The 24,441-nt window shown below is 48.3% G+C and overlaps 1 protein-coding gene across 1 annotated transcript in view; it reads left to right on the forward strand.

The window, feature by feature from the left end:
- Nucleotides 1-206: 206 nt before the first annotated feature.
- The window catches only part of NXN (nucleoredoxin), a 46,597-nt gene continuing 22,362 nt past the window's right edge, over nucleotides 207-24,441 (forward strand). Inside the window, exon 1 of the mRNA XM_059487163.1 lies at nucleotides 207-524. Coding sequence (XP_059343146.1) covers nucleotides 207-524 — 318 coding nt within the window. The remainder of the gene's footprint in view (nucleotides 525-24,441) is intronic.

The raw sequence follows: 24,441 nt of genomic DNA on the forward strand, positions 1-24,441 counted from the left end.
CGTGCACCCTGTCCCGCCGCGCGCCGCTGCTCCGTGTCCGGGCTGGGCCGGCCGCGGCTCTGAGGGGCCGGGCCGGGGCGGCGCTGCCCGGGGCGGGGGCGGGCGCGGGGCCGCGCGGCGCGACAGCGCCCCCTGGCGGGGCGGGGCGGGGCGTGCGCGGCCGGCGGGCGCGGAGCGGAGCGGGCGCGCAGCGGGAGCGGAGCGGGATGGCGGGCGCGCTCACCGACCTGCTGGGAGAGGTGCTGGTGGCCGCCGACGGCGAGGAGGTGGCCGTGTCGGCGCTGGCCGCCCGCGGGGTCTCCTTGGTGGGGCTCTACTTCGGCTGCAGCCTCGGCGGCCCCTGCGCGCAGCTCGGCGCCAGCCTGGCCGCCTTCTACGGGCGCTTCAGGGGGGAGGCGGCGGCGGCCGGCGGGCAGCGCCTCGAGATCGTCTTCGTGTCGGCGGAGCAGGAGCAGCAGCAGTGGCAGGAGGCGGTGCGGGCCATGCCCTGGCTGGCGCTGCCCTTCGCCGACAAGCACCGCAAGGTGAGCGAGCCCCGCGGCCGCGGCCGGGCGGGGGGCGGCGGGGCGCGCCCCGGGCTTTGTCTGGGGGCCGCGGAGCTTCCAGAAAGTTCCCCGGGGAGCCGGGGAGGTGGCGGTTGCTGTCCCGCGGGGCGACGCCGGCTCCTGCGGGGCCTGGGTACGAGGGGAGCCCTGGGCTGGGCACCGTGGGCATCGCGGGGGAGCGGGGCTGCAGGTGAGCTGTGAGGGGAGCAGCTGCTCCGGGCACGGCGTCGCTCCGGTGGGCACCCGGGGAAAGCAGACATTGCCCTGGCAGCGGACACGGTGCCCGTGGGCTCCTGCGAGGGTTCGGGCATAGAAAGGAGCCCCCGGCAGCCGTGGGAGGACACGCGGTGCTGGAGGAGCGGGTGAGCCCGGCTCGGCTGGCGAAGCTGCCCGGCCGGGCTGTGGGATGGGGTTTGTTCCTCTCGTTTGGTGCGTTCGGTACTCTGCAAGTTACAGCCTCTCATCCGTAGAGTTTAATCTGAAAGATAATGTACAGAAAGCACGCTAAGATCCAGACAGAGCAGGCTGTGAGGAAAAGAAAGGTACATGCTGAGCCTCCACTTCCCAACGAGCTTGCAACGCTTAAAAGGAATAAAAAAAGAAACCTCTTTAGAAATCTAATCTCTGGAAGCAATTGAGTAAGAATTGAAAAGATGGTGCCCCACAGTGCCATTTGTAAACGTCTTTCTGGCGAGTGGCTGAGGCAGCGGGCAGAGTCTGGCCGAGCCTTGGCTGGGATTGGGATAACGCTGGTACCTGCAGGGTGGCTGAGCCCTCTCAGGCATCCCCTGTATCTGGACACTGAGAGGCTGGGATGGAAGGGATGAGAGGAATGACATCTTCCAGGATGGGTCTCTCTGCTCTGTTCCTTAGGTGAAGGAATTGTTTAAGGAATAGTTAGCTGTTGTCCAGCAGCGCCGTGTGATGTCCCTGCTGCTGAGAAGAGATGTAGCTTTGAAACATGGATTTGCCTCTTTTTCCCTCATTTGCTGCCTTTTTTTTGCCACTGAGCCCCCACTTCTGCAAAAACTCTCATGGATTTAATGCTGTGCACCTGGATGATAGTGCTGCCCAAGGCCCCCAGTTTGGCCCTTTGAAGTCCAGGCACTTCTAACTGGGAGCTCACCCAAGTGCTCGGGATCTGAGCAGTTCCATTAATCAGAGGAGCTGCAACCTTCAGAGAAACTGCAGTTTAACTCAGGTTTCTTTTAAACCAAACCCTCTTCCTACAGGGATGTGAAAACACTGTGGTTCCAATTAGTAGCTGACCATTTCCCTGCAGAACAGATTATTTAGATGGTGGGACTTCTGCTTGCTGTATTTGATTTAAAAATTCCACTGCAATGTAGTTAAATGGTTGGGAAATCACAGAAGTGGAAGGTGGCATTAATTTTACATGCTGGCCAATGCTTCCATCTATTAGATTGCAAGAAAACATGAAATAAAAAGATTATGGGGTCTTAAACTCTTATTCCAAGAAGCCCTGAGTTAAATTCAGGATTATTTTTGTGTGGAGTGTAAAGTAATTGAAGCTCGTGCTGTATATTTTCAAAACTAAGCAGATGTGATGTGGCTTTGGAGGAAGCTTAATCTACGGATAACAGAGAACCTATTTGTAAGTTGTAAGGGCAATTATGTCAGGATATCAGATTTCTAAACAGGAGATTTATAACCTGTAGCTCAGGCAGTTAGAAGTTTCCTTGCATAATAGGCTGATTTTTTAAATAGTCGGGTTAATGACCTGACTCCCCAGAAAAGCACAAACTTTGTATTTTTCAAAAACATGCCAGCAGAGAGCTGGGGATGTCGAGCATATGTTCAGTACCTCACGGGCTTAATTTGTTTTAAAACAAAAGCATTAGAGGAATGTAGGCAGTGCTTTTGAGTTATGGTTCCTTTGCACTAAGGGATACTCCTAAACCCCAGCGAATTATATAGATTTATGGGAAGAAAGGAATATTGTAGATACAGGGTAGAGACAGCAAGAGAGATGGGAACAGTGAGAGCTCTGTCCCTGAGCTCTCAGCTCCCCATCCTTGCAGGTTTCAGGGCTTGTTTGGGTGAAGCTCTGCCCAGCAGGGTTGAGTGTGGGTGATGGCCAGGCTCAGAGTCCTCCAGAAGTCCTTTCAAGCCAACTCTTCCCATTGTGGGTTCATTACTTTATTTACTGAGGCCATGAAAGCTTTGTGGAGAGATGATGGCTTCCTATCCTATAGAAAATCATCACTTTTTTTGCTCAGTGTTATTAAAAAATATTACTTTTAAGGTCTATCTATCATTGTCCTTCTCTGGCGTACTCTGCATTTTTCTACATCTGCCCTTCTTCCAAACCCTGGGCACCAAACGTTGATAGATCTTAAAACCCAGGCTCCTTTCTGGGTTTGCAGTACAATTCCCACAGTCCTAAAAGTAAATTAGCATCTTACTCTGATGGTTATTGGGGAAAGTAGATGGAATTGTCAAAGCAAACAGCCACTCTTTGCTGAATTCCTCAGTAACTCAATAATGCCGGGGTGCAGTTACCAGGGACGACCAGCTCAATTGGAGTAACTTCAGCACACAGCAATTTTTGCCTCCAAACCAGTAATAAAAGAAAGCGGTACAAGTCAGCAAACATCTGGCCACGGGGAGAGCCTTTGATTAATGAGGAGGATGGCATTATGCCTCTGTCTGAGCCGCAGCCAGACCTATTATTGGGTGGGTTTTTTTCAAGGACAAAACCAGAATGAGCCAAATGAGATTGGAGGCCTTTAGCTCGTGGTGCACGTCCCTCAGTTAAGTTGTTCAGGCCTGGATTTGGGCAGCCACAGGTAGATTTTGGTGATTGATTTGTCTCTGATAATGCCTGGCCTGGCTGAGCAGGGCAATGGGGAGAAGACGTTGCTCCGTGTCTTCGTTTTGGTTGTGGTTTTGGTTTAACATCACCCCGTTGTTGTCTGTTTGCGTGGACATCTGCTCCAGTTCTGGAGGGCTGATTTAATAACAGCTTCAGTGTCCTGATTGCTGCTGAGAGCCTCAGTGCTGATGTGTAAACAGCCCCCATCTGCCTGCATGCCCCCAGCACCCACAGGGAGGTGTCTCCTCCCTGCTGGAGGAAGGATCCCAGACTTGTCCTGGTGAGCTCCACACCGTCCCTGCTGCAGAGTGAATTCACTCAGGGTGAATTTGGGTGCTTTTCAAGGCCTTGTGGCACACAGGATGTTGGAGGAGTGCTGTGTTGCTGTGGGACATCTTGGTCATCTCTGCTAAAAAATGCTGAACCGTCCACATTCCCCATTGAGTAGATCCTCTCCCATGGTTTCACATAGGAGTGGGAGAAAGGAGAGTGCTGGAGAAAAGGCTCCACAGCGAGAGAGCAGCAGTTTATCTTTTGCTGTTGTTTATTTGCCTTTGCTTTTGTTTTTACTTGTTAGTTTCTTGGCCCCGTGGTCTTCCTCATTCTTTTTCATCTTGAAATTTCTCCTGACATTTCCTTGGTGCATCCACGCAGCGCCACAGTGGCTCTTGGGGCTGTGCTTTGCCTCCCTCGTGTTTTGTGTTTTTCTGCTGTATTTATGCATCTGGTTGAGTGTTGTACAGATTCTTCTTGGGAAGGCTGAGATGCTTCTGTTCTGGATTTAAACAAACGCAAAACATGTTGATTGTTTTTCTGTGATTATTCAGTCAAGTATCTGAAAACAATTTGAGGATCTCCCTTTGCTGACGCTGGTAAATTTCCTTTGGTTGGGACGAGTGTTTTCCCTTTATCTGAAAAGATCATCTGCCATGGGAGCCTCTCCTAATAAGACGCCAGGTACTAAATTTGTGTGTAGACTTTGTACAAGAAATGGTGGGGAGAAGATAGAAATTTCATTAAATTAGACTGTCCACATTTTTTTTTTGTGGAGGAAAAATCTTCAAACCCTTGATTACAGTTTAAGGTACACCCTGATTTTCAGGGACTCAGAACTTTTCTGTTTGAAATTGCCATCTGCTGAGATCTGGGAGGCAAGTGGTCAGCACAGATGTGGGATTTGTCTTACAGAAGATTTTGTAAATCACTTGAAGCAGCTTTTGAATTTCATCATATAAAAATATCTAAGTAATCACTTTCAGCTGTATTCCTGACTCTGTATTTCTGGGGTGGGAATGTATATGAACTCTTTGGCTCACGGAGCTGTAGATTTGAAAAATATGGTCTTTTCATGACATCAGGCTATTGAGTAAGAAGCGAGGCATTAACAGCACCAACTGATTCTTTGTTTGCTTTGAAACTTCCCTGGTTCTGAAATGTAAGAATGGGAGATGTATGAAGGGAGCAGAGGGAAGCCTGTGTGCTGTTTTTCATTGTGGCATCTTAATCCAGATGTTGAAATGAAAACGTTCCTTTAAAAACGCACTCTTGACAATTTCATTCGGTACTCTCAGGTTGCAGGACCGAGCAAAAGAACTTTACTTTGTAAAGTAATCCGTGCATAGTTCTTCTCCAAAAATGCATTCTTTAGAGGCTGAACACGTAACAGCTTTACAAAAGAAAGTGCAGAACAATGGAGCGTTTTCCCTGCGATTTTGGAGACGTTCAACAGCGAACTCCAATTATTCACTATTTCCACATTGTGCAGATGACATCGAAGCCAAAACATTTTGACGACTTCTTGTTTTTGTTGATGCCTTTTTTCCAAATTATTTCTCTGTGCGTTTTACACAGCTCTGCAGTCACCCTCCATGCAATTAGCAGTCCTCTCTCATTCCAAGACCCTAATCCTTGTGTGAAATCCCCATCAGCGTCAGGAGGCTGTAAGTCTGGGGGCTGTGTCCTGCTCCTGGTCCTGCAAGAGTTGCAGAAACACCACTGACGTCCGTGGAGGTTGGATTTCCCCCCATATCCAAACTGCTGCCTGCCTGAGCACTTTCCCTGGGGGAGAATTAGTATTTTAAAAGTCTTGCTGACGTGTAGTCTGCTGTGGTGTTTATTACATCCTTCAGTGCGTAATTGCCCACGTTTTAGGACCTGCTCTGAAAGTCTCGGGCATCTTTCCATTATCAAATCCTCCTGGCTCCAGGGTGGGGACAAGCAGTTTGCTGATCACAGGGTTGGTTCTTGAACAGGGCTCTATACACATCCCATCCCAACATCTGACATCAGGTTTGCCTGGCCTTTGCATGGTGTGGTTCAAATACATTTTAGTATGAAATTTACGCCATCAAGTGGTTCAATAGCATTTTAGTTTGAAATGCAGTAGCTGCCTCCTTGTTCACCACTCAATCCTTTTGTATTGTTGCCCACAAATATTGCTTAGTACTAGAAAGTTGGGGTGAAATTCTTGATGAGTTCATTGCTGGCAGGTTCAGGTTTTGGAAGAGTCCAGGGTGGTTTGGAGTTTTTTGATCCTTTCTCATGGACAAACTTTTAGTGTTTCAAAGCAGTACTTGGTGGGGTGAGAGTGTGGGCCTGGGGTAAGGTTTCACTTCTGAATTGCATTTGGGTAGAGCTCTCTGTTTTGCATTCCTGTTTTTTTCAGCCATGCTCCCAGCATGGAAGTTGGGGCATGGTTTTAATCTAAGTCAAATCAGAAAATATTGCAGTTTTTAGTGACCACACCATGGGGATTCTTGTCCCAACCCTCCTCCCCAACAATCCAGATTCAACATAGTGATTGCCTCCTCCTTATTGTGGAGTTTGATGTGAAATGTCAGGATCTAGGGAAACCAAGAGGGCATGGGAGGCTGTTGTACAGCAGGCTGAACTCTGAATTCAGCAAAACAAATTTGAGCAGTGCTTGCCTGAGCATTTGTTTGATGAGAAGCTTATTGGTGTGCGTGGATTGCTTCCTCCTCCTTCCCCTCCCCATTGTTTTTATCAGGGAAACAAGTTCCAAGCAAAATATTCCAAAGTGATATTTAATTACTCTTTAAAATGCAACTATTTGTCTTATCAGCCATGTGGATTTCTATTTGCTGCTTTGATTTGACAGTTAGTAGTTTGTAATTTTTGAAAAGCTTACACGCTCCAGGAATCTGTGATTTTTATGCTTTTGAAAGTGGAGATGTTGAATTAACTGCGGCTTTGAACTATTCACGGATAATTTCAGGCCCCCCGCTTTCAGCAGCTACAAGCTGACTCCTGAGCTTTCAGGCTGGGTTGAATACTGAATAATCACAACTTTATAGCTGCATGTGCTCTCTAAACTGCTTCCATGGCACATCACAGTGTAATGCACGATAGGTTTGAAATGTTTTTGTAGACAGATCACTTTGTGCCATCTCCAGATAATAACGGCTGGGAAAGGAGGGAGTGCTGCCAGCCTGGGGAGGGAGCTTGGATTCACTCCAGCCTGGGATTTGGGCACGTTAATTCCTCTCTGTTCTTGAGGTGGGAGCCCAGAGGGGGAACTGGGGGTGTTCTGGGGAGGGGGCTTTCTCCAGCACTGCCTTGATGTCCCTCTGCAGAGCAGCTTCCTCTGCTGCTTCTCAGCTGATGCTCTGTAGGCAAAAAACCACAATCAGAGTTAAATCTGTAGGTTGTAAATTAAAGACAGGGTCAATGGAGAAGCTGGGAGTGGGATGAGTTGACAAGTAAGCAGATAGACCTGTTAAATTCTCTCATGGGAAAGTGAATGATTTGAGTATTTCAGATTACAACATGTGTGCCTTGTCTCATAGCTGATCACGTTTTCATCATCTCAGTTTTCCAGGGAAAATGCAGTCTCTTATTGATTTGGCATGGAGTGCACACAACTAATGGAAGGGTGGAACTAAAAAGAGGCAGGAATGTTTTCTGCATATTCTCACGTCTGTCTGTCAGCACTGAGAACAATTGCAACCAACAATTAATATGTAAAGAATTTGCAGTCTTTATTTAGTGTGACTGAGTGGCTGACTGCTCGGTTCCATCAGGGCAGTAGCTGAGCATCTGCAATCTGACCAAACCCATGCTGGGGCTCAGCAAGGCCCCGTGGCCTGAAAACAAAGGGATGGGAGCCCTCAACAAGGCACAGGGCAGTGTGGGGAGAGCCCCAACACCTCAGAGAATCTGGTTCCTAAAGGATGCAATCCTGGTGGTGGGTGCTGCTCCAGCTGTGGCAACAGGAATGGTGCACGGGAGGGGAGCAAACCCTCAGCACAGCTTGTGATGAGGAAGGCAGCAGGGATACCCTGGGACAATTCTTGGGTTGCATCACCCTGCAGCAGCAGGGTGGTGTGAGACATTCGTTGCTGGGGGGTTTTTGCAGCATTGGAATCTGTCCTGCCCAACCAAGGAGGGAAGCTCCAGGGTCCTCCTGCAATATTTTGTCTGTCTTAGCAACTGTGGCTTAATCCAGCCTGACTTTAAAATATTTTAATGGAGAAAAGGTGCAAAAGTCCCTATTTAAAATGAATTTGGCAAGAGTAACCAGATTTTAGTTATACATTTGAGGTTTAAAAAATAGCTGGTGGCTCCTCAGCTGTGGGCTGAGACCCCAGGGAATGGGTGGCAGCTGGCACAAGGAGACAGAGCCCACCAGGAGGGAGCTCAGCAAGGCTGGGCTTTGACAGCTGAGAAGGAAACATTATTTTACATTTCAGGGGCAAGGATTTAAAAATCTGGGTGAGAATTAAGTAATGTTTGCAGAAGAGAGAACAAGGCGACCGAAACAAATTGCAACTGCGTGAGCGAGCCGGAGAGAGAAATTGTAGTTCTCCCTTGTTCCCAGGAGATTCCCACTGGAGAGATGAAGTCATGGCTATGACTTCATCAGTGTTAGCTCAGGATGCTGACAAACGAGCCCCTTTGATTTGTGTCAGGCTGGCTGGGACACTGCTCTGGCTCTCTCCCCGTGCCCTGGCAGTCACTGCCCTTGCCATGACAGTGGCAGAAGTGGGCACTGCTTCCCCAGCCAAGCTGATCCAGCTCAGCATTTGCTTTTGAATTGCCTCTGCTTCATCTGAGCTGGCTTTGATGAATCCTGCTGGGCAGAGGGCAGCAGCCCAGGGATGAGCGAGCAGCAGCCAAAACATCTCCATCAACACCCGAGCCTGTGCCTGGTGTGGGGGGCATTAATGGTACCCAGCAGTTCCAGCCTGGCTTCCAGAGTGAGCAGAGGGGTGCAGGATCTCACCCTCGTGACTCTGAGCATTGCTGTAGGAGTCCCTTTTGGAAAAAGTGTGAAATTTATTGTAATACACGCTGAGGATCTTATGGCGGATCTGAGCTGCTAAATCCTCTAAACCTGAGCCTGCAATTTCATTGACAGGGCCTCTCACTTCACTCAGCTCCAAGCTTATGGTTTCACTGCTCCAATATTTTTCCATACATGGAAGCATTCCTGCCCCAGCCTGGGCTAATCCTGACATGCCACTGCATCTGGATGTTAGCTCATTTCTCGCAGCTGACACTGTGCAAAGGCAGATGTCTGACCTTACTTTTGTTTAAATAGATGTAATTCAGCCAGCTAAAGTCTCACTCCTTAGGTGAGCATGGGGGGAAAAAAAGAAAGGAAAAAAGGTGGTTTTCCATTTTATGAAGCTCCCAGGGCTGTTGAGTGGATGAATTGGTCACAAGGAATGTCATACTTCAGAAATGTGTAGTTTAATTTGCAGAGGGGTGACAAAACACGGATTTGTTGCTGTGGCTCTGAGAGGGGCCCCTACCCATCCCATCAGAGGATGCTGCTGATCACTCTGCTCTGCCCTGCTGGCTCTCCAGGCTCTCTGGGCTGTTTGATGTGTGTTTAGCAGCTCGGTGGAGCTGGGACTGCTGCACCCCTGCAGTGAGCCCAACGCCTCGGCCATCCCACAGAAAGAGATGCTTGTGCTGCTGAGCTGGGGGCCTGTTCATAATCCCTTCCTCACCGGGGCAGGCTGTAGGATTTAATTAAATGTCTGTGAGGTGCTCTGCGAGCCTGTGCTGAAAGGCCCTGCGTGAGGGCAGTGCCTTTGAATAAAAGCTAGAGACCTTCCCCAGCCACTGGGAAAGAGCTGGAGCTGAAGCAGTGAGAGCCAGGCTGTTGAATCTGAACAGATGTTGGTTCTCCCCCACTTGGGTAGTTCAAAAGGATTATCCTGCCTCTCCCAAAATAAAGGAGAAGCACAGGGATTGTAGTGGTGTTGCCAGGGGTCTCAGCTCCATCCCTCGTGCTCGCTGCTGGTTGAAAGGTTCCACGCTGGGCTGGGGGTGTGTGGGGGGTGTTTTGGTTGTTGGCTGTGCCCTTGTGTTTGCAGTTCAGCATCCACTTCCCCCTCACTGGGGTCCCAGTTTGTCCACTCTTCACTAAGACAAGCTGAACTGTGCCAGGATAGAACAGGTTTCAAATGAACCAAGCTGTGTGATGGCGTGGGAAGGAGATGACAATTTCCAGATCTGCTGTCAGATCTCTCAAGCAGTTGAAACTTCCCTTGTGTGACTGTTTCAGCCCCTGAGAACCAAGTGAGTCCAGGAGCTGTTGGGGTCTGTGGTGTCCCCAGCCCCACTGGGGGGCTGCTGTCCTTCTGTCTGTCCTTCCCAGTGCAGCTCAGGGTCTGAGCAGCAGCAGCACCCCAGTCCTTGTGCACAGTCCTGGGTCTGGTGGGATTTTCAGCATCAGATGGGTCACCAGGACATCAGAAATGTTCTTCCCCTTCATGTTTTTCTGACTGCTGTTCTGTCACTCTCAGAGCAAATCAAAGAGCACCAGGCTACAAATCCTGCCTTGCAAGTACTGCCTGGCTGTTTGGCTTGCAGGATTGCTCCTCTTTTATCAGCTGATATCTGGTGTTTTAAGAGGGCACGGAGCTGTGCTTATTTGCTTCTGAGAGGCTGATGACTCTACGAGCTGATTTTTTAGGATGCTCCCATTTTGATTTGGTTTTGTGGCCATAGAACAGAGGTCACTGTGCTGTTACATTACAGACTGCTTCTAATGAGCTCTTCCCTGTAATCTCTGCTTGGAAATTTGCAAATTGCTGCGTGCTTAGGGAAATCCTGCTGGCTTCACCCCGTGGGCAAGGAAGCAGAGGTGAGAAGGGGCTGGATGAGTGACCAGAGTGGGGCTGTGCCTCTGCCACAGATGTGATTTCCAGGTCCCAGCACTCCAGCCTCCCAGGAAAGCCCCATCTCACATGGACATGACCCCGAGATTGAGCTCTGCTTCCCTCAGCCATTGCCCCCTGCTGCTGCTTCCAAAATCGCTTCGTTCCACGGTTAGAAAAATCCCATTTTTGCGTCCTAAAGCCCTGGATTTCACAGATAGAGAAGGGGCAAGGTCTTAATGCCTGCAGCTTGATCTGCTAATCTGAAAGCATGGGAAGTTGTTCCTAGGGAGATTTGCTGCCCGGCTTTCTCAATGCAGCTTTGCACAAATGGGGTTTGTTCCTACAATGAGCTGGAGCAGCTGGATGCCTCCCACCAAGATTGCTGATATTTAGGCCTTTGATTTTGGCGGAGACATACAGCAATAAATTAAATGAGATGGGGAGTTTCAGAGAGTTGTACAGATGGTGGGAAACTGAGGGTAGGGACTACTTAAGTGCTAACGTATGGCACAGCTTCCACTCCTTCCTTTCTTAAAGGAATGGAAAATGCTATGGGCTGCTGTTCCAGGGATTTTGCCTCCTCCTTGTCTTTGGAGACGTGCAGACCACCTCTCTTACAGTGTTTTCTTGATGTTCAAGAAAGGAGTGTCCTGTGTGTACACAGCAATGTCCTCCGTGCCTGTCTTCATCCCTGCCTGATCCTGCTTTGCTGCATACTTAGTTTTTTGCTTTTCTCTCTGGGAAAAGCAACTGTTAAATAATATTTCTTCTATCTTTTGCTTTTTTCCTCAATAGGTCTGGCCCGGTTTTGCTTTTGTTAAGCTGTGAGGATTCAAGTGAAACTCTTTCATTCCTTTGTCCCCCTCTGTCTGCTTTAATTCGCTGTGTCCCGACTGATGGTTTAATTATTGTGTGTGACAGGAGCATCCAGGGCATCGATTGGTGTTTATCTCTTAGGTGCTGCACAAAATAGATGTTTGTCACCCTGGTGGCTCCCAGGATGAGTTTTTGCCTAGAGAGGCGGTTTTCAAACCAGTTAATTGCTGCCTTGTAAAGCAGAAGGAGTAGGTGGCTGTCCCTGCCTTTCCCTGCAGGCATGTCCCTGCCGGCTGTGTGGGACCAGTGGCTTTTCAGGTGGAAAGAAGGGGATGTGTTAGGCTGGGAGGAGCCTCCGAGGTTGGGAAGAGATGCTTTGGAGTGTGGGAGAAGCAGGTGGATGGAGGGAGGCATGAGGACCAGGCTGGAGCAAGGAGTGGTGCCTCACCTGAGAAGCCACTTTGCTTCAGACAGCCCAGATTTGAATTGCAGGGTTTACTCAGTTTTAAAGCTTAAGCTCCCTCTGAGCTCTGCATGTTTTGTGTTGCTCTTCTGGCTCTGGCTGACCGAGCAGTGCCCTTGTGTTGAGCCACATCCAGATCCTGGTTTGATGTTTGTCCCCACGAGGATTTGCTGCAGGCTTTGCTGCTGGAAAAGTGGAGTCATCTGCATAAACCCCAGTAAGTCTCTAGGTTAAGAGGCCACCAAATACCACCTCTGTCTGCTGCCATCCCTCTAATTATGAAAATAATAACCCCAGGCAGAGCTAATGGCCCTGCTGGTGGCTCAGGGTCTGTTGTGCTGGGCTCTGTTCAGAAAATTGCATTTGAAGGAGATGGTCCTTACCCTACAGTTGGTTATGTAGGGCTGTGTTACCTCTCCCCTACAGTGACAGGCCAGGCTTGATGCCTCCTGCCTTGTGGACACACAGCTTTGGGATCTGGAAGGGGAAGTGCAGATTTCCCTCACCTCCCTTCTGTCTTCATGGTTCTGCCTTCTCCAGCCTTCAAACTAGAAATGGGATTTACACCTGGCAGGTGGCTGGGCCGTAATAAATTCCCTAAAAGTGGTGGCTGCCATCTCTGGCTGAGTGCATCTTCATCTGTTTCCTCCCCTCCTGAGAGCCTGAGCAGGGATTATCCAGAACAAATCCTGTTACCCAGCTGCCTCCTCAGTGAAGGAGTCCCAGGACATAAATCTGTTAGCAGATGACATCACAGGTGAAGGCTTTTAGGGTTTCTTTGCCAGAAAGTGGCAGTGTTGATTGCCAGGCTTAGTAGTGAAGAATTTGAAGTTGTGATTCATCCCTCAATCCATGTCTTAAGTATGTAGTGGTAAAGCTTAGGAAAATTTGTGTATGAATTAAGTGTTTCCTCTTAGGGAGCTGAGAACCCCTTAGGTGCAGCAATTACTATTTTATTAATTGGGATTGAAATACCAAACGTTCAGAACATGCCAGCTCATGTCTGTTGTGGGGAGAACTCAATTGCTCAAGAGAAAGGGCTTTTCATCCTGTCTGGATGCAAATCTATTGAAAAGAAAAATACCTGACATTTTTTGCTCATCTGCTCAAACATCTGTCTGGGCCCATGGAGGTGGTTCTTGGTGGGGAAAGTCAGCTCCCAGAAAGGAAAAGGGTTCTTTGCTCATTCTCAGACTTGTGGTATTTAGTTTGGTATTTTACTTTGTAATTACTCCACCAATTAGCACAGCTACAGATTTGCCTTCCCTTTGCTGCACTGTGTGCATCTCACATGGTATTTGCTGGCCCTGAGGATAAACCTGCCTTGTGCAAAAGCACAGGCTAGCCCTGGAGAGGCTTTGGTGAATTTAGGAGAATCAGGATCCATGTGGATGTTGGCTCTGTCCCTCTGCAGTCAGTGAGACCATGCCTGGCCCTGAGCTGCTCCTGCACAAGTCAGTGCTTTGCCTGTGTCCACCTACAGCTGCTTAGTGACACAAAAATGAGGGGCAAACAAGCTGTCCCTGTGTTTCCCTTCAGCTGTTAAATACTTCCAATCATCCTTGCAGTAGCTGAAGGTGCATCAGTGTTGGTGCTGTGGATCCATGGCCAGAGCAATGCTGAGAACATGAACCTGTAAAAAGAATTAAACTTCTTCTGTAGCTCAGCAGATTGGACATTGTGTCACAGAGATAGAAAAGTCGTGCCTGACATGAGCTTGGGCAAACACTTTCCATGCCATTTTGTGGGGTTTTTCCCTCCACCATTACTCGCAGCATTTGCTTTGTTCAGAGCTTCAAGCTCCAGGAACCGGTGTGTAATTGCCCTGGAGGGTTCATCACACTGACACAGAGCTGCCAGACACCTTCTGATTTCAAAGTGCCACTCACTCACACATTTTCAGTGTTTCTTGTTTGTGCTGGTGAAGGCAGCTCCCGACAGGGAAATGGATATTGGTGTGAGCAGCTCCTGCTGCTGTGCTGAGCCTGCTCAGCTCCTCGGGGGAATGAACAGCCTCATTCCAGCTTCCCTGGGAAGAGCCACTGCAGGACACTTAGCTAAATGTTCCTAAAGAAAATAAGTTGATAATCAAGTCCTGACCTTTTTGCAGGAGTTGCTGTGCTTTTCTCCCACCCTGCTCTCCTTCCCCTGTTGTGTTGGAAGAGCCTTGTTGGCCAGGTGGGGTTCAAACGTCCTACAGTGACCATCCAAAGAAAAATGCAAAATCCCAGTGGTCAGGTTGCTGTCCCTCCGCTCTCCTGCCTGTAATCAGCCCATGCTCAGTTATGAGCTCTTCTTCATTCTGTTTATGCTCTACTTACCAAAAGATGTTGGAGCCAGAGGATTTTTCTGCAGAGGATTTAATTTCATTGGAGAGAAGTGACAGTTTGTAAAACAGACCATGGGATTAGTGTCACCTCAGCTCCTACACGATATTCCCACCCCCTTCTTGAGTATTATTTCTTTGAAAGCTGAAATTTCCATTGCTCTTGATGCCCTGCCAGGCACTCCAGCAGGGCATGCTTTCCCTTGGATGCAGCTCAAGAAACCATCATTCCTTTTCTCTTATTGTTTCTCATCAAAGGAGAGGAGCACCTTCCCTGCTCTGCCCAAAGTGGCCATGGATGTTCATACTGGAGATGTGAAATGGAAATAATTTTGGTGGCATGGAAGCTGAAGCATTCATGTCCTCAAAAAATAGACTTCAGCATTTAAAAATGTGTACTGGCAGAGATCTTGATTAAAGCCTGTGCATGTCATTGGAGTATCTTCAATTTTGAGGCTGTATAATTTAAGTAGACTGTGTTGGGTGAACTGGTGTGTATCTGCATCCTGTGTGTCCACCTGATTTACCTGATGTCTCCTTATCCCAATTCTCATTTATCATAATGAAACTACAACATTTGTGTTGCTGGGGGAAAACCCCTTTTCCTCGAGAGAATACAGAGGTTCTGTGGATTTTCGGAGAAAATAAAATGTATGAGTTTCACTGGCAGGAGAACCAGCTGGGCAAGTCAGCAGTGGATTTGAGATGTTGGCTTTGTGGCTTTTGTCTAGCAGAGCCCGAGCAGCATTTGATGTGTAGACATGTTTTCAGACATTTTGTATGGAGAAGGTGTTGGCAGGTCTGTTGTTAACACCCTCCCCTTTAGGCCAAACTATTGAAAATTCAAGTTCAGCTTGAATCTCATTTCAATGGCTTGGAAGGCTGCAATCTGATGGGCTGAAAAAAAAATCTCATCCAATTCCAGCCCTTATTAGGAGCTTAATCTGAAGTGTAGCCAAAGCCCAATAAGGGAGAGGGCAAAAAAAAAAAAAAAAAAGCAGTAAAATGGAACAAGAAATGTGCATCCAATTTACTGTATTCCTCTGCAACCTTAATTCATCCCCCTGTATACATTACAATGCCATTTCTAATTATGGGATCACATATGGGATTTTTCCATGGCACCCCTGCCCTTGCTGCTGCTGGAGGGCAGCTGAGGCAGTCCAGTGAAGGATGGGGTTCCTTGTGTAGAACCTCAGCCCTTCACAGGCTTGGAGGCAAGGGAGTGAGGAAAGTGATGGAAAAAGAGAGGATAAAGTGCTGCTTAAGGAGATGGGAATTCCTGCTCTGCTGCTGCTGCTGCAGGGCTCGGGGATGGTGCTGGGTAAATTGCTTTTCATGCACAAGGAGGGACTTGATTTCCCAGGTCCCCAGGGTGAGGGTTGAGCTGCAGAAGTGCTGAGTGCTCCTGCTGCAGATGATCTCATGGGAAGTTGTACGTCAAACATTTAAAATGCCTCTCCGTGCTATTTATTTTTTTAAAAGGGAGCTGGAGGCTGATTCTGGAACTGGGTGCCCAGAGCTTCTCTGTAACTCTTTTCTTCATCTGTAAACCCGAGGTGTTGTGAACGTAGTTCTCTAGGATTTTTTGAAAATAAATTCAGAACCTTTTGAGAAGAATCCCAGTCTGCAGTGGCAAGACGCCTTCATTTTTGCCTTGGAGCAGCACATGAAAAGTGTGAAGTGAAGAGAGCTGAGTGCTGTGCATGCACAACCAGCTGAAGCCCAGAGCTGAGTAATTCCCCTCTAGTTGTGCATCTATTCTTGGTTCTGACTGCGTCAGGGCTGTGTGCACACATGGTCTGTGGCCATGCTGTAGAGACCCCTGCAAGTGGGCTGGATTAAAGCTACAGAGACAGCACATTTCCAGCACATCCCTGCTCCTCGGGGCTTGGCAGCTGTGCTGTGTTCTTAATGCAGCCCTTTGGGTGCAGCACGGGATAAATGACAGCACTGGGTGAACCAGGAGGGCACAGGCATCACTGCAGCAAACAGGAACAAGGAGGAGGCTGAATGTGGTAATTCCTTTGCATTTCTGACCTGCAGCATAAAGTGGGAGGTTTCTGGATCATCCAGGAAGTGTGTAGTTTAGGCTGCTAATGCCAGATGTCTGCTTTTGGCTTATCTCTGAACGTGGCTTGTGTTTGATCTTTAGTCTGGACCAGTGTTGTGTGTTGGAGCCTGGCTTGCAGAATAACTCCTGTGTCCATTGAAGGGGGAGGTGGAGGGAGTTATTTTCTCCTGTGGTTTTGTGGAACTCGACACCGTTGTCTGTGTCCAAGGAAGATGTGACGCACGATGGCTTTGCAGCTATGCAGCTGACGGAGAGAGAGGCACATAACTGTGGGTGCTGCCTCAGGGATGCTCCAGCAAGGGGCTTGGAGAGCCAAGAGGCAGCCAGCATTCTGCTTCAGCACCCTTTGGACTTTGTCCCAGCTTATTTCCTCCCCCCCAAAACTCTCTGCAAAGCTTTCTGCAGGAGGAGCAGCAAGAAGAGCCCCATGAGAGGTGGCGTTGGGAGGAAGGGCAGTGCTCAGCCCTGCTCCTCCAGGGCTCTGCAAGGGTTTGAGCAGAGCTCCCTTCCATCAGCAGATGTTGTCAGGCGTGCACAGGCAAAACCTTGCTCTAATTCAGTAATTATAAAAATTCCTGGCAGGAGCTGCGTGTGACTCAGCTGCAGAAAAATTACTTAAGGGAAAAAGAAAAGTTTACAGAATCGGGCTGGCTGTAGCACACAAGGAGGGAAGCTGGGGCTTTCTGTAAATCCTTGTCCAGCTTTAGCCCACCATGTCTCTTCCTGGAGAGAGATGAGACGGGAGAAGCAGAGCAGTGCAAGCCCAGGAGCTCGTCCTCCCCTGGCCACAGCTCCCGGATGGAAGAGGATGGATGGATGGATGGATGGATGGATGGATGGATGGATGGATGGATGGATGGATGGATGGATGGAGAGTTTTCCCTTCACTGCCCCTCAGAGCCAGTGCCAGCCCTGAGGATGGGAGGAGGCAGCTGCTGCCTGCTCAGCATTTGGCTTTGCCTTTTCCTTGTCTGCACACACTGGCACAGGAACCCAAGGAAGCCTCAGACAGGTCTTGACTTATCTGCAAAGGGTGTTTGCAGCACTGTCTCCTAGGGAAGCTGCCTTTTTTTTTTTTTCCCTTTGTAAACATTGGATTTAATTTTATTTTTGTTAAAACCCACATAACTAATTTCCCTTGGAATCTTTTGCAGGCGTCTGCTCTCAGTGTGTTTTGGCCTGGCTGCCCTGTGCTGGTTTTGAATCCCAGTCCCAGTGGTGGGAAGTTTTTAGAATGAATGCCAGTTGTATTTTTTTCTTCAATAGAATCACAGTGTCCGCCTGTGGGTTTTGAACAAATATCCTTGGTTTTATGTTTTGCTTGCAAGTAGCCAGGATCCAAAGGGTGTGTAGGCAACCACAGAGATTCAGCAGGGATGCAGCACTTTCCCTTTGTCAAAAATGACTGCATTTTCCTTTTTTTATTTTGCACCTCCCAGACCCTGCTGCTGTGCCTGGCTGTTCATTTGTGCCTTTGTACAGGCACCCAAGGGAGGTGTGTGACAGCCCCAGCAGTGAGTAATTTAAAATCACACCTGGGGAGTGTGGAGCAGGAAACAATCCTGCCTGGTCCCTCTGGGAGTGGATGTGTCTTCACTGCCTTGAGTTTTCAGGTGGGAAAAATATATTTGTTTGCATTTGGTGCTGAATTTTCTGCCTCCACTGGTTCTGCTTTGGTCAGCCCCTCACAGCCACACATTTGTGTTACACTGGCTCTGTTGTCCAGGTATTTTTCAGCATTTCCATACAAAATCTAGTTGCAGTAGCACTGACTTCTCTGCAAAGCTTCTGTTATGTGGTTTTTTGTTTTTTGGGGTTTTTTTAATACGCCATTCGCTGAGGAACTTCTAAGAACACACAGCTCCCTGGTGTCTCCAGTGAATCAGTAAAACTGTAGCATTCATCAGCTGTACTTTTTATAGTTCCTGTAGTCTGCAGTTTCCTTAGTTCTTTTCCCTTTGATGTTGGTCACTGTCAGAAAAAGAAGTTTGAAGCTGGCTGGATAGGTAATAGCTGATGGATGTTATAAAGTATTAATAAAGAAATGGGAAGTGACTGTGTGGTGGTGGTTTCAGCAAGAACACCCAGTGGGAACGGTTGATTTTGGTGTTGGGGAAAATCAGTATAAACTTGTCCTTTGCCTGGTATGGGAGAGGGAAGCAAAAATCCTGGAAAGAAGTTTGTATCTGTGTGAATCTTCCATAACTGAAGAGCTGTCTATATCCTAAGAGAGGCTTTATTTATTCCTTGGAATCCTGAGTTTTCAGAGCATGTGTTGGCCATGCAAACTCTCAGCTTTGTCATAAATCTTTGTTTTGGCAGTGCTTGTCCAAATGCCATATTATCCAGAAAGGAGTAGATAGGGGATTAGAGCAGAATCCTTTGCTATTTATGGACTCCCTTGGGGAACTCATTGTAATATTCTTTTGAATGAGCTAAAAGGTAACCACAACAACCCGAAGCTGCAGGTGCTAAATCTTCCCAGTGGCCCTCCTGTAGATCTGCAGGGGAGATGGAGGGAGATATTTCAGCTTGCAGATCTGAAATAACCTTGTTCTGGCTTTGACCATCTGCCACCTGCTGACTCCCTGAGATTCAGAACAGAATCTGGGACTCATGCTTATTTATTTATTTTTTTTTTTTACAAACAGGCTAACTTTGGAGCTTTAAATCTCTCCTAAGCTAGCACAGAGCTGAAAAACCATTAATTTTGTACAATCTGTGGAAGAATCTGTCCTGTAGAAGTTGCTCATCCCTTCCCCTCGGAGCTGCCGTACCGAGGCGGGTCCTGCGTATCCGCGTGTCCCCGTTGGCACGGAAAAGGAGGAGCAGGCTGGGTGCCAGGCTGCCAGACTGTTTCCAGGCTGTCTGGAAATGTTCAGCAAAGCTGCTGGCTCAGGCTGTCCTGATGCCCTTCAGCAAACTGAGCAGCAAGAGCTTATTTACCCGGGAAGGGCTTTTCTGGTCCTTTTGAAGTTGTCAGTGATCCAAAGTGCCGCCAGCTCTGTGCCCAGAATTTAATGTGCCAGGCTCCAGCTCTGCCCAGTGCAGGGAGGAGCTGCTCAGACTTCTGGAGAAAGCACAGAAGACCCAATCCAATTGTAGAAGGTTATGTGTAGGTGGACTCTTCCTTTGTCTTTGCTTCCTGGCCTGACTGGGCACCTGGACCCTCAGACACCCCTTCTTTTGTCCACCACCTTAAAAATCACATGTGTAGTTTATAATGTGCAAAGCAAACACCATAAACTTCATAACTTGAAGACAGAACTCCTCTGTGGGGTTGCAGCCTTACAGACCTGCTGGCTCTGGTTTGGTTTGTCAGAGTTTGGGAATTCCCTGGGTTTGGGGGTTTATCCCAGCTGCCGGCCTCTGGGGCATTGTGTCTGCAAGGGGACCAAGGTGTGCTCCTTTCTCACTCCGTGGTGGGAGAGAGCAGTGCACAGGCTGTGAAGTGCAGGTTTCTTCTGCAAAACTCTTGGTTTTTATTAGGAGCAGCAGGTTTGTTCTTGGAGAAGGGAGCATCTGCCCATTTTTGTGTGTGCTCACTGAGAAACAACAAAAATCAGGAGCAAACTCGTGGCCAGGGCTGCCTTCTCCTTTATGTGCCTGTTTAACTGAATAACACGCATGGCTTTGCCTTTGTGTTTACCTTAGGGTTTGTTATGACACTGAAGATGGATTTTTCCTGGCTCTTGCACACACAGCATGTAAAACCAACACAGCTCAGTGCACAGCCAGTGTGTGAAGCCTGGTTCAACCTGGGGACTCAGGCTGTGCTTGGATGCACCCCATTGACAGCAGCTTTGATGATGCTGGTGGGTCCCTTCCAGCTCAGGGTATTCCATGATTCTGTTCTGTGATTCATTCTCAGACTGGGAAGCTCATCTCTTCTCATGCTTGTAGCCACTTGCACTGCTTGTCAAGCACAGGGGATTGTTTCAGATTGGTTTTTCTGGAAATAAAGATATTTGGGAGAAGAGAGACCTTTGAGATATTTCTGTGTTCAGCTGTGGATCTGTTGAGTTCTTGGTAGCCGTGGGGAATGAGTTTGTCTGCATCTACAGATGCTTTTGCTGTCTCTTTGAGTACAAAAAAGTTGCCTTCTAATCTTGAGATGATTTTTGTGCAGACTTTTTCCTTCAGTTCTCAGTTTCTGAGCCCTTAGTTCTTACCTAGGGAATTGGAGGGTTTTTTTCCTCCTGTGCATCATAATTCCTGGGAGATTATGTAATTTATCCATGCTGGCTTGTCAGGAGAGACTTGAAATAAAAGCCTTTGTAGTGTGCTGCTTAGCTGGCTGTATAAACATGAAAGCACCAGGTTTTTAACTGGCTTGCTCACATGGCTTTCCTCGGCAAAGCTTTAGCCAAAACACTCCCAGATAAAAGGATACTGAGAAAGTCCAGGTCAGGCAGAGTTTTCCTGAGAAGGGCTATAACATTGACCTTTGGTTTAGTTTTGTTTCTTGTAGCCTCTCAGTAAGGGCAGGGAATGAGGATAAATTGTTTTCATCTCTCAGTGGTCAAAGATTAAGGCAGATGAGGCCGTGGCTTGCCTGGAAGAAGCTGTTAAGTGAGAGCCTGGCTGTGGCTCCTCTCTCTTGGATCTTGGATGGAGCTGACTTTGTGCTTCCTGCTTCCCAGGCACACTTCCCCACTCTCCTCCTTAAATATCCGAGCTGCTGAGTGATTGCCTTGAGTTTTCTGAGCTCTGTGAACTAAAATAAACGAGACGGGCTCTGGGAATGAGGCCTCCCATCAGTCACCTGCCTTTCACCTCCCAGCACAGGGGTTTCCATCAGGTGTGGCATTAAAGGCACAGGGTTTGGTGCCCCTAAGGTCACATCCAGCCAAGCCTCTCATGGGGGATTGGGAGCCCCCTGGCACCTTTGCAATGCTCTCTTGATGTTCTCATTTGTTAATAAGCATCTGAAAAGGTGCTGGTTGGATCTGGATGGGGGTTACAGGTCTGGGACTGGACTGGTCCCTCATGTTCTGTTCTGAACGCTCAAACACTGATGGGGAAGGAATATTGGAGAAATACCCAAGTTTTGGGGCTCCCTGAGTAGCTGGAGTTTTTGAAGCCCCAAAAGAATTCCCTACAAAACACATGGCTGCTGTTTGCTGCTGTTGGAACTACAGCCCCTGATTGGCATCTCTGCTGTCACTAAGTGGGGACTGAAGCTCCAAGAGGCATTTTTACCCTCTGTAGCCCAAGGCAAGGGTTTTGGGGAGGGGAGGTGGTGGGTGCTGCTCAGGCAGGACCCTGGGCACTGCAGCATGGCAGGGTGGCTGCCTTCCTTCTCTTCCTGCCCTTTGATGTGCTGTGGGATGTGTAATGAGCATCTGCCCTCTAAGAGAAAACAGATTTGAGTTCTGAAGTTGGAAAAAGAGGGAGCAATTTTGTTTAATCATTTTCACACAGATCCACAGGCTGTAAGAGTGAGCAGCATCTGGTTCAAGGGCAGCCTTGGCTGCTTTGAGCTCTCCTGCAGCTTCTGCAGTCTCAGGCAGAGATTGATGTTCCAGATGCTGTTCTCAGCAATCTGATCAGTGATGTGCTTATTTAGACTTTTTTAGACTTTTCATTTTTTAAAGGAAAAAAAAAGGAAGTAGATTATACTTTTCAAGATCATCTGAAATATCAGAGATCTCTGAGAGGTTTTTGTTTTGTTTGTTTCTCAGATCAGGGACCTGCAAATTCTTTCCCTGGTTATGAACACCAGTCAGAAAACAGATGAGCTGCCTGCCTTGGTACCTGGGTATTCACCCATTCCCTCCCTTCAGCTTCTAGCCACTGCAAGAAATACAGGGGTTTATTATTCCAAACACAGAGTATTTGTTTTAAGGAGAAAGTACTAAATGCAGTAATGCCCTGTGCCCTGCAAGCTGCACTAGCTGTCCTGGTGTGTGCTTTGGGCTGTCTCCAAACTTGTTTGTGGATGTGAGAAAATTACTGAGTGACAGGGAAAGTGCTGGAAAGCTTTGGGGATTTGATTTAAATCTGATGAAAATCAAGGCTGCTGCCTGTTCTCCCATGCCAGCACCCATTGGGGTGGCTGTAAAAACGGCTGCTGTGAGTTTGTTGCTGTGGTTTTCCAAACCCAGGCTTCTTATTTACCCATTTCCATCCATCCAGCATCGGTGTTGCCCTCCCAGAGCCCTGTTGTGGTCCGTCTGTTGCTTTGGAGGATGTAGCTTGGAAAAGTGCTTGGATTTGGCAGGAGCACTCCAGGAGTCCCATGGGAATGAGAGTCCTGAACCACTGTCCCAGCCTTTATCTGCTGCCTTTAATCAAGGAGATCACAAACGCTGTGGTTGCTTGGGAGGCTGAGGCAGTGTTTGGCTGCTGGCATACCCTGGGGCTGCCCTGGGATGGAAGTCTCTGATGGTGAGCAGTGAAAGCTGCTCCTCACCAGCAGGAGCCAACAGCATCTTGTCCTTCTCAGGACCAGTTTGGCTGCTGGGATGGGCCCTGAATCCACACTTGGCTTTTGCTGACAGGAGGAAAAGCTTGAGCAGGCCTGAGGTCTAGGTGTCACATGTTAATTTTTGCCCCTTCAGGTTCTCCTCACAGTGTGAGATCCAGAAAAAAAAAAAAATCCCACAAAGTAAGCCAGAATTAAGCCGCAGGTTTTGTTCTCATTAGTGTAAAATCAGAAAATCTGGTGTTTCTGATGCCTCTGAGGAGAGAAGGAGAATTAACTCCCGGTGAATGTAAGCAGAGGATACTTAAAAGGCAAATTGTTCACATACTTTCTTTAAAATTTGCATGAGTGTAGCAAAAGGTCATCACAACTGCAGTCTCCTCCTCAGATCCTGCCTGCCGGTGGCTGATTGCAAGAGCCTGTTGCTAAGTGTTCCTGGAAACAGAATAAAGATGAAGCAAGATAATTGAGGGAGAGGAGGGAGAGGGAGAGGAGGGGGAAGGCTTGGAGCTCGCAGCGGAGCTGCCAAACGAGATGAGTGTGTTGGAGTTTGACTCGGTGGCTGCATTCAATCAGTTCTGACCCAGGGGTGGGGAAGGGGTGACTGAGCCTGAAACTTCATGGCAGATCCTTGGAAAAAGACACTTGGACACAAGTGGATGATTTGCTTGCGTTTCCGGTGGCTCATCCAGCTCCAAACAAGTTCCTTCCTTGCACTGAGGCTGGAGTGGGGATGGGAAGATAGACTGTGCTCCCACGGTGCTTTTCCTCTGTTCTTGCAGCATGGATTTAGTTACCCTGGGATCATCTTCTGGACAATTCAATAATCATGGAAAGCAACAGGATAAAACAAGAATGCAAGCAGCCAAATCCAGAGCTTGACTAAGGCAGAAAGCCTTCAACTCCAGGTGATTTGAGGGGTGTTATCTGTCCATTTCAAGTCAGGCTGCTCTCTGAGGAAACAACTGATGGTGGTTTTGTATGTTGCAGAATTAAATAAACTCCAGCACAGCTCCTTTTTATTGCTGAAAAGACAAGGAAGCAAAACTTGCTGCTTATCTTTGGTCTTCCTCTAGTAGAAGCTCTTGTAAAAACACCAGGCTTTCTCTGACTCTGTGAATCTATTTCCTGGAAGCAGTTTTAGTAACTTTCTGGAGTGATTTTTATCATCCCAAAGCATTTTACAAACTGAATATAGTAACAGCTGAAATGCAGCCCCATCTGAGGAGAGTCGCTGCCAGCGCACAGAAGTTTTCGGCATGTTATAAAAGAACACACAATTTGCTTTTTCTTAGCACAGAATCTCCTTTATTCTCACCAAAAACATGAGGCAGCCCTCTGTGTCACCTGCTTTGCTCTTGACTCAGGCTCAGTGGCAGAGCTGGTGTTGGGTATCCTGGGCTCTTTGAATCCTGCAGTCTCCGAGCCTCCCCCTCCAGATGGGGCTGGCTGTCAGCAGAGGGATTGAATACTCTGCATCTTATCTGACATTCTGAACACCCCCGTGGGATTCACATTTCACCAGTTCCTGGCAGCAGCTCCTTGTTTCTCCATGGCTGTCTGTGCCATGCCCGTGGTGGCAGGAGAGACACGATGGCCAAGGCTCTCTCTTCCTCCATATGATGCCTGCAGGCTCTTGGCTCCTTGGGAAACTTTTTATTTTCTGACTTCCATCAGTGGAGCTTTTGACTTGCTACTGATTTTTCACTGTCCATGTTCAGCTTCTTAGCTGGTCTGGCTGTTTCACAGTGCCTTAAAATGAAGAGGAGGGATTGCAGGCTGCTGTCCCATTCCTCCCTGCTCGGTGGCTCTGGAGCCAGG

Source organism: Ammospiza nelsoni, chromosome 21 (assembly GCF_027579445.1).
Source record: "Ammospiza nelsoni isolate bAmmNel1 chromosome 21, bAmmNel1.pri, whole genome shotgun sequence".
NCBI classification, from domain to species: Eukaryota; Metazoa; Chordata; class Aves; order Passeriformes; family Passerellidae; genus Ammospiza; species Ammospiza nelsoni.